This window comes from Eublepharis macularius, chromosome 7, assembly GCF_028583425.1.
Source record: "Eublepharis macularius isolate TG4126 chromosome 7, MPM_Emac_v1.0, whole genome shotgun sequence".
In the NCBI taxonomy this organism is placed as follows: Eukaryota; Metazoa; Chordata; class Lepidosauria; order Squamata; family Eublepharidae; genus Eublepharis; species Eublepharis macularius.
This window is the reverse complement of record NC_072796.1, coordinates 17,392,046-17,409,223: the sequence shown is the minus strand read 5'-3', so window position 1 is coordinate 17,409,223 and position 17,178 is coordinate 17,392,046. Positions and strand designations below refer to the sequence as shown.

The 17,178-nt window shown below is 42.9% G+C and overlaps 1 protein-coding gene across 1 annotated transcript in view; it reads left to right on the top strand.

Annotated features, from left to right (window-relative positions):
- CTNND2 (catenin delta 2) overlaps positions 1-17,178 on the top strand; it is a 303,251-nt gene that overhangs the window by 157,266 nt on the left and 128,807 nt on the right. Inside the window, exon 5 of the mRNA XM_054985091.1 lies at positions 12,564-12,777. Within this exon, the coding sequence (XP_054841066.1) occupies positions 12,564-12,777 (214 nt within the window). The remainder of the gene's footprint in view (positions 1-12,563; positions 12,778-17,178) is intronic.

Genomic DNA, 17,178 nt, shown 5'->3' with positions numbered 1-17,178 from the left:
TTAATTAAGAAAATATTTTAAATTTTGGTGTTTTTCTGTCACCTGACAGAGTCTCTTGAGGCTGACACAGGATTTCTTTATTTAAAAAATTGCTTTTATGTTTCTCTCTGAAAAAAGTAACTATGCTCTTTTAAATAAAAGAAGACTATCCAGTCTCTAAGACATGGTTTAGTCTTAGTTTTGGGGCTGAAACAATCTTCACACAGGTCTGGTATGAATGCAGCATTTTCCAGCTGGGAGAATTCTGTGGGCTCACCCCTCCTTCATGAATCTCTGCCTCCCCCTTTTGCAGTGTTAAACTTTGCTAAATCTGCTCTGTTGCTAATTCTAACCATGGTTAGCCTTAAAACAGAGGCAGGGGTTGGGTTTTTTTGGAATCCGTTTTACAAAAAACACTACAAAACTAGCTTCAAGGAGTGAGTGCAGACTCACAAAAAGCTCGTGCTAGAATAAATGTTGAAAGATCAAGATGGGTAGCTGTGTCTGTAACAGTAGAAAAGAGCAAATTTGTAGTAGGTTATAAGTGGAGATGGGCACGAACAGAAAAAACTCGAACATGATGTTCGTTGTTCGTTGCCATCCATGAACAGGGACTCACGAACAACCACAAACATGGCCCCGTTCACGAACATGTTCGTGGTTGGCTGTTCGTGGGGGCTAGCAGGCTCTCCTCCAGCCATCATCCAAGTTTGGTCAAGATTCCTACTGCACCACTCCCAGAAATCTGACCTGAGCAGGCAGCAGGAAAGGTATCAATAATAAATAATAGCTTGGCCCAGAGCCTGGCAGCAGCCCTGGAACTTGAAGAGGTAGATCCCTATCCTACCACACAGAGAAAATTCAAGCTCCAATGCACTCTCTCTCTCCAAATGCCAACAGCAGCTGTCTCTCCCTCTCCAAAGCCAGAGCTGGGAGCCCCCCTCCCCTGTGGTCTTTGCTCCCTTGTAACAAATTTGAAGCTCCACACTTGAAAGGAAGACCTGCCTATCAACCTAATTTGGGATTAGATTGGGGTTTCCAGTGCAACAGCAGGAGTTCAGACAGAGTTCAGACAATCCCTGCCTAAGTTGCCAAGGGAATTGATTGCGGGGCCAGACTGTCTGGCTTAACGAACAGCAACGAACGAGGCTTGCAACAACCACTTGTTTGTTTAGAATGGGGCCTCATGAACAGCTTGTTCGCAAACAGCAGATTGGGCCGTTGGTGGCTTTTTTTTTTGTTCGTATTGCTGTTCGTGCCCATCTCTAGTTCATGAGTCACAGCTCACTTCTTCAAATATTTCTTTAGTCACAGCTCACTTCTTCAGGTATCTGACTCACAAAAGTGTGAAAAAATAAGCTTTGCTGCAAAACCAGAATTAACTCAACATTTCACCGCAACTAAGGGGAAGCAGGGTTCACATACGAGAAACTGAAGCTCCTTGAACACTGGGGTAGCAATTCTTTGTTTGCTGCTACAATTAAATTAATTGTCATTTTATAAAGGTGGTGAGCAATAATAGTATATTAAGGAAAAATTTGCCTTGCAATATTGGGGGGGGGGGAGTGAAAAACCACAAAATGGGGTGAGCTGGAGGTCAGAGGTCAAAAGATGGAGAGGAGTGTTTTCAGATGTTGTTTAAAGAGAAAGATGCAGCTTTTAGTGGGGGGAGTGAGTCAGAGATATGATGCAGAAAGAGTCAGCCTGGAGGTATGGAGAAGAATGGAAGTAGCAGTTGAGCTGAGACAAGAAGACAGCAAGTAAGAAAGCAGAGGGGGCCAAAGTATGAAGAGTGTTGGGAAAAAAAACAAGTGGTAGCTGAAGCAGGATCAGTTATTAGCTGAATAGGAGCTTCCAGCAAGCTTCAAACTCTCCATTTGCAGAAAAAACACAGAGCCAGCCTAAGCCAAGTTACACTCTTTGAAGCCCATTGACTTCTTGGGTTTAGAAGGGAATAACTCTGCTTAGGGTGACACTATTAGTTTCTTCTTTGTTTTTCTGTGTAGAGAGGGGATTTATTGACGTACATATTTTCTGTACCTTTAAAGGCACAGATGGGTAAAACAGTTTTCAGACACTGAAATGTGTGAAACGCTTTGAGTGTTCTGGGGCGCCATGTGAACATGTCTTCTTTATTCCTTTGCTCTTTCTTTTTCCCCTTGTTGCTTAAAATCATCCAGGGGGGAAGAAGATGAGATTCAATGAGATTTTTGCCGGTTTGTTCTGTACTGTATTGAAAATCCCCTACAATAATATTCTGAATGGAAGCTAACTGGCATGGCTCAAGTTCTAAAGTTATAGAAGAGGCAAACGATAAAATTCATATCTATAAAAAAAAAGTTGGAACTTTGAACTAATATCTGGTGGGGGGCAGACTATGCCATTTTTTGTACCTTCTTGGCTCAGTTTCCACTGAAGTCTAATTCATCCACATTAGATGTACACGTTACTAATCAGTCCATTTTTCACATATTCGAAACGTATCTGCAGTTTCACCAGAGTTAATAACTTATATTTATCAAATTGGAGCACGATAATATAAGTGACTTGCCAGCATAGTTCCAGGGCAGAGCCACTATTGTGGAATAGAGCTTGAAATAAGGCACCTTGAAACCTACCATTTAGCAGAGCTTCCAAGAGGCTACAGCATCATTCCTCATTCATCTTAGCGAATTAGCTCATGCTGCACAATTATGTGACATTTGGTTCCTTAGATGATGATAAAGTGCATACTTCATTTCATGTGCGACCTTTACGTTTTTCAACTTTTGAGAACTAATAAATGTCATCAAGTGCAGTATAGTGTGGACTAAATCTAAATATTATATTTCTCAAGAGAAGGGAATATTTTATTCACGGTGCCACCTCAGTGATCAACATTTTGTCAATTAAGAATTTATAAAATCATGAGAATCCTAACAATTTACACTCCAGAAAAGTCCTGTTGAGTTAAAAAATATCATGACTTGGAATTTTGGGTTGTTTATAAGGACGCATCCTTGTGAAATTATATGGTACTACTCAGGGCTTTTTTTCTGGGAAAAGAGGTGGTGGAACTCAGTGGTGGAACTCAGGACCACACAATGGTGTCACTTTGGGTCAGCTGGGACAAGGGGGGAGTTTTTTAAAGTTTAAATTGCCCTCGGCGAAAATGGTCACATGGCCGATGGCCCCGCCCCCTGATCTCTAGACAGAGAGGAGTTTAGATTGGCGCGGAGGGCAATTTAAACTCCCCTCTGTCTGGAGATCAGGAGGTGGGGCCACCAGCCATGTGACCCATTTTCAAGAGGTTCTAGAACTCCGTTCCACTGCATTCCTGCTGAAAAAAAGCCCTGGTACTAATAAACAAATATAAGCCCTGGATTAAGAGGTAGCCTACACTAGGCCCTGCAGAGGATCATGGGATCTATGTAGACAAAAAACATGTAGGATGGGGGATGTAGTAATAAGAAGGGGAATTATTTGAGATTGAGTGGAAAAAACTGGCTGAAGCCAACCTTCTATTATTGCTGATAAAGGCAGAGCCTCTCCCTCACTGGACGTTTTCGAGCACATGCTGAGGTTCCCTTCATTGAGTGGGATGTTGGAGAAATGTCATTATAAGGGCCCTTCCAACTGTGTGATTCTGCGACTTTGAATGCTGGCAGTTTTACATGAGAGTAATGGAATCCAGTGGGGCTTGATTCTGGGTTAACATGCATAGTATTATGCTAGGCTGCAGTTTATAGGATACATCCAGAAAATTCTAGTCCATCAACACTGTGGGAGATACTGGCTCTTTGCACTCTGAAAGCAGATGCCTAAATCACAGAAGAATGAAAGTCACAAATGTTCATAATTTCATCTAATTAGTACCTTTCAAACTTGCAGTTTCTAAGAGGTAACCGAACTCTGTGGGTTGCACAGCCGTTAGTGTCTGGGGCTATAAAAACCAACCTGTGCAGGGCAGCAACAATCTATGGTTGTGAATAGCAGCCCTTGCCCCTCTGTCTTGATGCTCAGGTAAAAGAATCAGGAATCACCAGGAATGTCCTATACTGGTAGTGGGAGTTATTGAATCGTTTGGTCTTGTTGACCTGGTGGTTGGGGTAGATAGCCTTTGGGATGCTCTCTTTTGAGAAATTGACGTGTCTGAAGAGACCCCAAGTAAGCTGGTCTTCTGAATCCCACCTCCTGCAAGAGAAAATCATGCCGCTCAAGGTGGCTGTTGTATGTGCACTATTGAAATCCGCTTCTCACCATAGATTTCTCCCCAGACGTTATGCAACCCTAGTGCATTATGCTTGACCAAGTTGTTAGTTGCAGGACCTCTAGACGAGAACTGAAGCTTCCCAAGGCGCAGAGTTTATAAAATTCTTAGTACTACTCTGGGCAAGTTCAGTCTTCAAGGTACAATTGTTCTCAACCCACAATGAAATATTGTATGTAAAGCAATGGCTGCATTTATTTATATAATATGCATTGTTTCAAACACATCCTTAATTACCATATTGAACATCTCTGTTTAAGTGGGACCTAGGTTCCAAATCCTAATTTAAGATTTCTTAAACAAATTAGACATTTTGAACTAACACAGCAATTTGCATACCATTCCACTCTATTTTGAGCTTAAATTGATCCAGCACTTTTTGTAACCTGCGACAAATTACTGCGCTAATGAGGCTAAATTAAGCTATGATGTTTTAGGTAAATGTGTTTCCAATACATCTCACCTACCATTTCCTGCTCAAAGACATCGCACTGCATGCCCCCTTCTTTTTCTTTAAAAAAAAAAAAGAAGAACTTTATAAAAATAGAGAAGGAAGAACGGGGGAGACTCTGGACTGGATCCTACCACTCTGTTAAGCTACGAGCAGTGTTCTCTGGAGGAGGAGCCCCTTCCTCTGGAGGAAGCTGGCACACTTAGCTGAGCAGAGCAGTGGGATCCAACCGTCCACCCACTGTCTGGTATTCCGGAAGCAGAGCTAACGTTCTCTTTTAAAAGGAAGGACTAGTGCTGAATAGTCTTCTCTTAAGAGTTGTACATTCAGAAAACGATGAATCAAAATTCTGTCCAAACGCAGCCCCTGTTTGTTCCTCTCGGAAGAGCACCTAATCTGAATGAAGGTTCCTCCAAGTTTCGGTTCCAACCCAGTTCAATGCTGTCCAGCTTTCTGGTGGTTCTGCAGCCTGTGTGGCTGCACTCTGTTCCCGGTTTCCCTTTACCCGTGCCGTTTTTTTCCCATTTCATGGGGACAGCAAGAGGTCTGGGCAGTGAAGGGAGAGGGATTCAGCCGATATGTACCTGACAGATGCACCTTCCCGTTTAGCCCATGTTTGCACCACCGTGCCTCAGCTCTGATTGGAATTTCTGTACACATTGTTTGCCCCAATCACACTGTTGGCTCAGTGTCTGGGGAAAGGCTCGTTCTATAGAAGCAAGGGTCTTTGGGGGGCTTGGTCTCCAGTCAGTTCTTTATCCCCCTCAGTGGAAGTAATTTGTCCCTTCTCTCTTTCTCCTCCTCGCCACCACCAGTCACACCTTCACCCAAGCCAAGTGCCTAAATAGACAAAAATTTATAATAAGTCAGAGGTGGGCTGACTAGTTCCAAAGAATCTAAAAGGAAAAAAAAACTATGGAATATAGCTCTCTTTGGATGAGAATATGAGATATCACATGGAGGAATGTTAGATGGTACAAGTCTGGTTTCAGCTTATCAAAACATAGCTGGGGGAGAAAGACAGCATTCTGGGAACATTATCCCTTACCCTAGACAAGAGGGAAGTGAATCAAAAGCAGAGATACTTCAGAGGTTGATCAAAGTCCGTGAACCTGAGAGGTGATTAAGGTTCTATAGGAATGGACTTCAAGGAAGCAAAAGGTGCCCCTAGAAGATTTCTCCTCTGACCTTCTTGCTTCACCCTTTAATACCAGTGGAAGGGAATACAGACTACCTACTCAGTACTTTGCAGAAAGGACATGTCAGCATTTTGTATTTAGCCTCTGGTTAGGTAGCATAGAAAAACTGAGCTGGAAAAGGAAGAGCAAGGGCCACTTGTGTCTATTAGCCACTGCCCGTTGTCTGCTTCTGGAGTCCCACTTCACAGAAATGAATCTGAATGAATAAAGTGTATAGCATAATCTGTAGGTATATGATTAAAACAGTATATACGTAAAATTAGATATTCACAGCCGATCTTCATATTGCCATTCTGATATAGTAATTGTCTTCTTTAGAAACAGGACTGGAAAGATCAAAGTGTAGGCCTCCTGATTATGGAATATTACAGTGTCTGCTGTTAGCAATTAAGGAAGATTTTCTAGATTCCGCAAGCACCAAAGCCAATTATTATTGTGCCCTTTTCAGAAGTCTTAGTATTCCGATGGACTGATTATGAAAGATGTTTCAAACACTGCGATAAGCTTTCACAGCTCGGGCCACTTTATTTAATCAGAGTTGACAGACTGAGAAAGAATAAGCGGTATATGAGCAAATATTTCAATAATTGGCCAGAAAGTCAGTTCACGCTCCTCTGTTCCAAATGAATGCTTGTGAAAGAGTAACTGCATATTCATTCTGTACTCACAATAGTTAACGCCAATTGAAATTGCCAGTCCAAACACTTAATTCTCCCCCGCCCCAGTGGTGCTGTATCCTTCAGGTGTGTTTCTTACCACCAAAGCACAAAGGTCTAAGCATGGATATCATGGGCCTGAGAATCATAGCCATGTACCATGTGCTGAAACATCCGGGCTTTGTGTGTCCTGTCTGGAGTTTAGATGGTACAGATGGGGGCTGTAACTGGGTGCCTGGCTGCCAGAGAAGGCCATGGTGTCACATAAAAACAGGAAGCTGCCTTCTCCTGCATCAGGCCATTGGTCTGTTGAGGTGAGTAGTGTCTACTCTGACTGGCAGCAGCTCTCAAGCATCTCGGGCAGAGGTCTTTTGCATCACCTAACCCCTGAACTTCTGAAGTGGATTCACCAGGGATTGAACCCAGGGTCTTCCTCCTATCCCGAGCCACAGCCCTACCCACTGTCCAAACACTAACTGGCATTTATGCATTGTAGGGAAGAATCCATCCTCTTTACCCTCTTTAGACACTCTTTACATACCCTTTGGATAACCTAGTTGCTGGTTAACCCACGTGAAGAAGCTCCTGTTCAGTATCACTGGTTCAAAAGGAGGCATTCTTACATCCCCATACTTAATATCCAGTGTAAATTGGGATGTGTCCAATTTTTTGTTTCTTTTAGTGAGACTTGCTTTTAGTTAACCATGCCTAGAACAGCATCCTTATTTACATAGAGTGGCTATTCTTAGGCCACTCTGTTCTTCATATGTCCAGAAATTTATTTTGCCCTTCGTTGTCAAACTCCATATGAAGCTGGTTCTCTCCAAACAAGAAGGGTTCCCAATTATTTAACATAGTCTTCTGTGCAAGTAGTTACTTTTTTAAAAAAATCCAAGAAATGTAATGTTAAAATATAGAACATCCCAACTTCTCGTGACTCAAAAACAATTCTTTTCTTTAGGATTGTGGGATATTGGATGGCACTGTTTGGCAGGGCTGGGTGGCACCCAGATAGTCTAGAGCTCTGGGTCCTTGGAGGGAAACTACACGAGATGCCCAGGTGCGTGTCAGGTCCAGCAAGGTTTCCTGGGTAGTGTAGTTTACAAAGAAGAGAATCACTTCATGCGATTCTCTGCTAGGGGAAGAGCGATGGGGGGGGGATTAGCTCTCTTGTCTCTTGCAAGAAGCTTCTGCTCAGGTTTTCCTTTGGGACCTCAGGGGCAGGAGGGGTGGACGTAACAGGAGGCAGGAAATTTTTTTCAAAAGACAGAGGCTGTCCCCCACTGCTCTTTGCATGGAGTGGCTGTTCTTCCCCCTCCTGCAGTTTGTCTTGAAAAACCTCTCCTTCCTACATCAGCTACCCCAAGGAGCTGCTTATAAGGCCTGTTTCCACCAGTAACTTGGCCTACTTGCCTTGGTGCCCTGCCCTCTCACAGCTGCTGCTGCTATTCCTGCTGATCTCTGCCTGTCCTGGTTAGGCCCAGAGTCCTCAGCCGAGAGCTGTTCCGCTTGAGGCAGGCTCCGCCCCCCTGATCCCAGCTCCCCAGTGCTGCCCGGACACCCTTTCCCTTCCACCAGCCGCTCTTGACTCCCTGCAGGCTGCACTTCTCCTTGTCCAAGGTGGACGTGGTACTTTAGCTGGCTGATCCCCTCGGACACAGAGAGCCATTTAGGACAATTTCCAGGAAGACGTTTTTAGGTTGACCAGAAAGAGACCAAGGAAGACAATAGGCCTAAGACACAAAATTCTGGGAGATTTTGGCCAGGAAGGCCTTTTTTGCAGCTGCATTTACTTGCTTCTCTAGCAGTACTGCTGGGTCCAGTATAACCTCTAGACTATTAACTGAGTCAGCCAGGATCAACTGAACCCCATCAAAGGTCAGAAGTACAACGGCCTTCAAGATCTCTACTTTTCCAACCAGCATCACTTCCATCTTGTCTGGGTTCAATTTCAACTTGTTTCCTTTCAGTTGACAACAGCTGTCAAACAGCGACTCAGCACCTCTACAGCATCACCAGGGGACTTGGATAATGAGATGCAGATCTGGGTATCATCTGCATACTGGTGGCATCCAATTTTCTTTATGGAACTCTACGTAACCTCACACATCAGTTTCTCAAAGCATCGCCTCATGTTGAGGTTTTACTAATACGCTGTTGAACCTTAAATTCAATCAATGTATGGATCAGAGAAAACAAAGCTAATGAAATTTCTTGAGTCCGCTGACGGTTGTATCAACTGATACTTTAAGAAGATAGGAAGTGCCCTGGAACTGGCTCTGCTGGTTTAGAAAGAAATCATTGCTTGATTTCTACATAGCTCACCCCCCCCCCCTTTTCCCCCTTTTCTGGAAGAACCAGAATGAAAGGTTAAGTCCTGCAACTCCTGACAATATATGTTACTCCAGCCTCACTGTGGGTTCCATGAACTGGTAGGATCCCTAAGCCTTCTTACATTTCTAGATTTGAAGGACCGAATGACCTTGCTGCTCACTGGAAGACGGGTAACTGAGCATTAATGGAGGCAGTAGGCTTCGCTCCTTAGACACCTGGCTGTAATTCATTCTCAGGAAGCTAGGATGAGTAAGCGCTTTGCCTGGTACTTATCACAGGCAGCAAAAGGTGAAAGTGAGGAGGCAGAGGAAGGTGAATGCAGTTTGTTTACCACTTGCAGTGTAAAATTATTCCTTTGCTTGCATACACTTGAGGAAATATCAGAGAAAAGAAACCGGACATTTGTTTGGAAAAAGGTTAAAACACTATTTTTAAAGATAGTGGTACGTTAAAAAAAAATTACCTCCTCAGTCATCTTCCTCAATGTTATTTTTTGTTCAATATGATTCTCAGTATATCCTTATACTTAGCTAGTGTTTGTCTCAATGCCGTTCTGCATAGAAGGGTACCTTCAAATAAGCATTAGGCTTAAATATGTTTCAGAAGTAAGGGGTTGTTAGAAAATATCCCAGTTATATGAATACCACAAAAATCTTACAAGCACTCATTTTCAAAAGAAAATCTCCTTGTGTCAAAAGTATATTTAAAGGTAGTTCATTGTGGCCAGACCACAGCAGAAAGAATTTGATTTAACATCAAGAACAGACACCTTTTTCTTGAGGGAAACTGCCCTCAAGTCACAGCCAACTTATGGTGACTCCCCCCGCCCCCCAAATAGGGTTTTCAAGTCAAGAGATGAATAGAGATGGTTTATCATTGCCTGCCTCTGTGTGGTAACCCTGGACTTCCTTGGTGGTCTCCCAGCCAAGTATTATCCTGGGCCAACCCTGCTTAACTTCTGAGAGCTGATTAGATCAGGCTAGCCTGGGCTATCCAGGCTGCTTTCTTTCTAGACACTAAATAATATTCTTGCCTGCATCATATTGGAGGCAAACAGATGAAGCACTTGTGTGGCCGTGGAGTGGATATTGTTCCTTTAACCCATGTGCTTCTCTACATAAACCAAAACAAAACATGAGAGACTACACTTAAGAAGGGCCATCGCATTCGAGACCTCAAAATATGGCACACGTATTTAGTCATATTATACAATCTTATCTGTTACTTCTGTAAATCGTATGAAGTCGGATCCTGTTGATTGGCTCCATTAATGGAAGAGGCACTTTCTTCTAATATATTTATTAGAAGTCATTCTCCTGGTGCAAGTCATTCTTCCAAGCACGGGAAGGTTCCTCCGATACAGAAATGCATCCCTGGGATCCAATGCATGATGTATATCAGCATAACTAGTACTTGTAATTTATAATCTGTGTATTACTGTAGTAAGGAAAAGGGTTTTGGGATGTCATCTGCTCATTTTTGAAGCGTAAGGCAAGGAGAATAGGTTACATTTCCCTTCTGTCCAGCGGCACACACCTGTACCCTGATAGTTACGTTTCTCTGTCTGAAGAAGAGCAAGGTTTGAGTCCAGTAGCATCTTAAAGATCAACAAGATTTCCAGGGCATAAGCTTTCCAGAGTCAAACCTCCCTTTGTCACATATCTGACAAGGGGAGCTTTGACTCTCAAAAGCCTATATCTTGGAAATCTTGTAGGTCTTGAAGGTGCTACTGGACTTACATCCTGCTCTTCTGCTGCAGGCCAACATGGCTACCCACCTGAAACTGTCTGAAAAAAAATGCAAGCACCTCTACTCCTGCCTCAGCTGGTACTTAAGAATTCTGAGTGCAATTGCTCGTGTTTCCTTTTTTCAGATTAGAACCTGTAGAAGGTGTATAATTTTCTCTTCAATACTTCTAAAACGACATCATTGCTTGATTGGTTCCTTTCAGGTACACTTTGTGATGATTCTTGGATGTTCATTGTACAGTTTCAGCCTCACCCAAAGTAGCAGCTACTACTTTAGTCATGTGGGAGGAAGAAATGAAAGAGCCCAAAGAGGACCTGCTTCCTGAGCAGTGCTCAAGTCCCTGGTCTTTTGGAGAGACTATCTTGCAGTAATCTTAAACTAACCATCCATATCTCCAAGCAGCCAGTTTGGAGCCAGTGCTCAGCCCAGGACACTTACGAGCCACCAGTAGGAGTTATGCACGTTTCTTGGATGCTAGGGTCAGTTTAGCTGGATTCCAAATGCGCCTAGAAATGAAAGACCGTACTGTAGGGATCACTCCTTTTCTCTCAAATTGCACTCCCTCCCCACCCCGCTCGCCACCAATCCCTAGTCAGAAACACATGTTGCCCCTCCCCCTTCAGATTGCCTGCAAATTTCCATTTTCTCCAAGAGCACTATTCTGGGGCTTTAGATTCAATCACCTGTGTGTAGGCTGGCAGGGATCAAAGTTCACCTAAGGCCATGTATCAGAGTTCACCTAAGGCCATGTATCAGAGTTCACCTAAGGCCATGCACAGTTCCAAATTTTAGTTCAATGGTCAAAATACATTTTATTTTGTTCATAGAATTGTTTGTGCTCATAGTATGTAGAATAGGCCCATACGTACATAAGTGATTACAATTTAAATATTATTTGTTGGCTCAGTTCACACACATCAAACTATGGCTAATCATAGTTTAGAGTTGTGCTTTCATTTTCTATCTGCTCAGCTCTCTTAACTTTGGCTGCGGTGCTCTCCAGAGGGTGAGCGTTGTTTGTGGTTTATCAATTTAAATGGCATCAAGCCATAGAGCACAACCTCTCTTCCAACTACATATTGTAGCCTGAGATCCAGCCCTGCATTTTTTGTTTCTGATGTACCAGCCAGTCACAAGCCATAGTTGGTCCACTCAGATGTATTTGCAATCCTACTTCTCAACTGTGGTTTGGCACGAAGCGTTTGTGGAGCCAGTGTTGTATGGTTTTCAGTTCTGAGCTCATATATGTAAGAATCCCTGATACACCACTATATACTACTTCTATACTATTTATTGTCTTTCCAGCTGTCAAATTAATTTCGCTGTAACTTCTGTGTTACACATTTTGAAGATGTATTAGTGTGTTGCTGCTAAGAAAATCTAGAAGCTGATAAAAAAAGATTATTTATAGCTTTTGTTTTAAATTAGAAGTTTGCTTCTAATTGTACACATGTACAACAAGAGAAAGCTACACCTCCATTCATCATAATCATTTAATCTAGCAGAAGATGCAGTACTGATACATAATTATTTGTAAACAGCAATTTGTTCTATTCAATTTTCCTAAAAATATTCTAGATGACAGCTTTCACTAACCAGATCCTAAGGCCATCTTGTTTAACCTTCCACAAGGGAAGGTAATCTCTTTCAGATCAACTTGGTCATCACCTGTCCAAGTATTTTGATGGATGTTTAACAGAGCTTTTACTTCCATAGCACCCTTGAAAAGAACACGAAGGATTCCACAAATCCATTCCACTAACAGGAACACCTCCCCACAATGTGCGTTTCTTTCATCAGGGGAAGGCTCCATAAGTGGAATGGATGTACGGAATCTAACCCAATAAAAGCTGGCCCAACACTTCATCTCTAGTTACCATGTAAAAACTGTATTAGTCCTGAGAATATCACATCATGAACCATTATTTTTTTGTTTGCTGTTGCAGATAAGAAGACAAGGAGGAATACAATTATTGGTGGACCTACTAGACCATCGAATGACAGAAGTCCACCGTAGTGCCTGTGGAGCTCTGAGGAATTTGGTTTACGGGAAAGCAAACGATGACAACAAAATTGCTTTGAAAAACTGTGGGGGTATTCCAGCATTAGTACGATTACTCCGCAAGACGACAGATTTGGAAATCAGAGAACTAGTCACAGGTTTGAAGATCTTTTGTGGTTCTGTGCCCAAGTTTAGCTAGAAATATGTTCAGGGTTCAGTATTTTTCAATATGTGGCTACTAGACTTGGAAATGTCACACATCAGGCAGATTATACAGTGTAAGTCAATATTATCAACAGCTGGAGCATTCAATAAGCAAAGCAATATGATTTGGATTGCAGAAATTTGAGAAAAAGCAGGAATTGGATCAGAGCTGAAACAATGATGAAAAAACCCTAAGCATTTAAGCATGACATGTTATATGATACAGAAATTACCTAGTAGGAGCATACTGACAGGAAACAGACAGTACACAGTAGTATAGTCTACAGTCCCTATCCCTTTACCAAAGCATCTTTTTGAATCATTTCCTTAGAATACAGCCCTCTCACCTGTGTAAAAAGCCATCCTGAATAATTCAGTTTTGCATCGTCTGGGGAAAGCCAGGAGAGTGGGCGCCTTCCTAACCTCATTAGGCAGGCCATTCCATAAGGTGGGGCCCACAGCAGAGAATGCACATGTATGGGCAGCTGTTGATACTGCCCATTTGCAGGGTGGCACCTGCATAAGGCCCTGTTCAGATGAGTGAAGCTGTGGTGGCAGAGCATAGGGAGAAAAGCAGTCCTGAAATTTTAGCAGTGCAAAAAGAGGCAGGAAGCAAACTTGAAACAAGGAGCAGAACTGAGTGAGGATGCTTCCCTGCCCCAGCCTCAATTCTCAACAGGAAGCTGGATTTGGAGGTGGCATCCTGGGAGTTTGATTGCAAGTCTTGCTGCTGTTTCCAGTTTATTCTAGAATTAAGGCACCTTGTTTGGAGGAAATCCTAAATCCCCTCAAAAATGTAAAAAAAAAAATTAAGCTAGTTTTTAAGATATTCACAAAATATTCAGAAAACTTGCCTTAAAAAACAAGCAAACTATGTGGATAATTCTCTTTACTAAGGCCCTCTTACCAAGAAAATACTACTGCAGAGTTTTTTGCTCACTCGGGCTGTGTGACTTCGCTCCAGTGACGGATTCTAGAGGAAGAGGTTTATACATGAGTATTTAATTCTGTGTCTTAAATCATCCTACCTTTCATCTCTTACCTGTTAGGCAGGATTAATTAGATTCTTCTTGTCACAAAGATGCTGTGCAACACCATGTTCAAGAGCCGCACCCTGCTGCGTGACAGAAATTACTGACAGGCCCAATAAAATGAAAACTGTGGCTTCAACTTCAGTTTCCGTACGTTGTTTCAATGCTTGGCTGTATTGCTTGCTTTCTGGCCCCAGGGAGCAAGTCCGCAAGCTTCCTATAAACAAATTAGGAGCAAGCTGCTAATCACCTTAATCAATTACAGTCAGTGTTTACAGGGGAAGTCCTCCACGTTATCTGCTATTCAAAGGAAAGAGAGAGCAATGGATGCAAGAGATTAAAACCCGCTGGCTTCCTTTTATTTCAAAACCAGTTGTATTTTATGCCTTGCGTTCTCACTCAATACGTTGTACTCTTACCAACGTGGGAAACATATGAGCTAACAGGGTTTTAACCAGGTCACTGTCCAATTGTGTTGCTGCTATGTGATTGCTTTCATTGACTTATTCACAGATCAAGGCAGAATATACAATAGCTTCCACGTGAAGCATAAACCACATGCCTATTAAGTAAATTAGTTGTCACTGCATAAGAGAAAAAAAGCATGCATGTTGTTTTCTGGATTTTTGTATTCCAGATGCATTGTATCAAAAATCAAATTGTATTTGATTCCTTTTGGGGGGGGGGGTTAGTTTTTACTTTTTTGTTCTTTATCATTATTTTTTCACCCTTCTGGATTCCTTATGTTCAATTTCCACTGGTTTCAACTGGAGGGGCGGGGGCATTTTTGGCAGCCATGAGAAGAGGAGGCAGGAAAATTATGTTCTGTGAGCAGAAGTCCATGAATCCATGGAAAATGTTAGTCTGGACTCAACCATACATTTCGTAGCTGCTCTTCGGAAGGGGCCCCAGTGGTCACCCATCCAAGCGCTAAACAGATATCTTCTGTAGCTCAATACTGTACAGCATTAGGTGCTTTCAAATTCTTTTCCAAACCCAGCTTCTTTGTGGTACCTTCTTTTCAAAGATACTCATGTTAAATATTTCTAGGATTCCTTCGTTTTGACCTAAGTTTGCATAAATGGGTGCTTGATCACTGTGCAAAGTACAATCAGCTGTAATGACCCCTTGGCCCCTCTAGAAATTCCCATTTTTGTGAATTTACATGTCTAAACAGGCTACAGCAATTATGCCGTCATTAAAATGTTTCATATTAACATAAATGGGCATGAAGACTATTAGGCTCAGAATAATTGGTGATGACAGAAAATGCATCTGAGACTTCGCACATCTGAGCTTCTCTGACAACCCTGCAGCCAAGTGGCCTTTGTCCAGCTTCCCCCTTTGCTTAGATCAGTGGAACTCAGCCTGCAACTCACAGAGAGCCACGTTTGCAGTTGCCAGCAACCAGAGGAGCCACGTTTACTTCCATCCCTGGCATGAGACCTGCACCTCAGAGAGGCTTGCAGCTTAGCCATTCTCCAGCGGTGACTATTTTAAGGTGGGGATCACCTGCCAGCCACAAGCCCCACCAGGCGAAGGCCTTGCCCATTTTCCTGAAACATGAGGGGGCAGCTGCTGCACTGGGGAGCAATGCTCAGAAGAGCCACAGGCGGCATGTCAAAGAACCACAGATGGTATCACTGGCTTAGATCAAAAGAGTGGAGGGAGTGGCAACTCTGCTCATCAAAGCAGACGCAGTAGAAGAAGAAAGCGGCAAAAGCACTTAGTCATTCATTTCAATATTATGAGAGTATGGAATACGAAATCCTATCCCTGTGGGCTTTCAACCACTTTAGCCTACTGATGTGGTGATGGAGAGTGCCCTCAAGTCATAGTTGACTTATGGCAAACCCTAGTGGAGTTTTCATGGCAAGAGACTAACAGAGGTGGTTTGCCATTGCCTGCCTCTGCAACCCTGGTCTTTGTTGGAGGTCTCCCATCCAAGTACTAGCCAAGGTTGGCCCTGCTCAGCTTCTGAGATCTGATGAGATCAGGCTCACCTGGGCTATCCAGGTCAGGGTTAGCCTACCAATAAACAGTGACAAATAATTGCAGTTTTCTTGAACTCTAGACCAGCCTTCTATTTGGAGATTGTTATCCATTTATTAACAATGTATTTTCCAAGTCAGCATCTAATATTTTACAATATCTGTATTTTGCATTGAATGGAGTTTGGAGAGCCCTGATGATTGGCTCCACCCACTGGCACATTCCTATGCAAACTGAGGTCTTGCAGGTGCAGGAGGGTCACCTGGTTGCTCACCTGTGTCCTCTCCTTCGATGATAAAAAACTGACACTCCACATCTCCCCAATACTCCCCCCCCCTTTAAGCATCCTTCGGTTGTTGTAAGTTTGCTTTCTTAGTTGTTTCAGGTAAGTATAAATATTTTTGAAGTATTTTTGCATTTAGTACTTTTTGAGAGAGGCTAATATCATGCTTAATTCAATGGGGCTTGTTCCCAGGTAAATTGTGCCTCACTTATATTTAACTGATAGAGCACATTGGTGTCCTAGCTAGGTCCCTTGGCTGGGGCATCTTCCTGATTCTGCTTCCTCCTGTTGTTTGTTGGTATGTTTGTTTGGTACCACCATATCCCATTGCAATGTGCGCTGTGGAAATCATAAGTTAAGTCAAATCTATTCTATGCTGTCCCCTTTCCATTAATGTTTGCTATGATATTTGTTTTGGATCAGGGTCCTATGGGGGAGGGGGAAGTGCAGATGAAATTTTTCTCTGGGGGGCCTATGCTGGCTCTCCCCTGGATGGGGAAACTAGCAAACCCCATTGTTCTTTGTGGTCCCGCCTCCAGCTTGAAAGCCACTGGTTTAGAAAACTTCATTAAAAACAAAAATGTGTTGGCTGCATTTGTACCTCATTCTTCTTCTAAGGAAGTTAAGAAGGTGTACTGGGATATCTTTTCATCCTCATAGCCATCAAACAAGCCCTGATCTAACTGTCCACGTTATGGAAAGTGAATTCAGATTAATTTTTATTTTACTTCATTTATACCCCCAATAACCCAAAGTGGCTTACATCATTCTCCTCTCCTCCGTTTTCCCCTCACAACACACCCTGTGAGGTAGAGCAAGATTTGTGTCCAGCAGCACCTTAAAGACCAACTAGGGGATGAGGTTTCAAGAGTCTAACAAAGAGAGCTTTGACTCGTCTTGCTCTTCTACTGCGAAGCAAGATGGCTTCCTATCTGTGAGGTGGGTTAGTCTGAAAGTCTGTGGCCGGCCCAAGGTCACCCAGAGAGTTTCCATGGCAAAGTGGGGATTTGGCTCTGGGTGTCCCAGATGCTAGTCCCAGATGCCTCCCA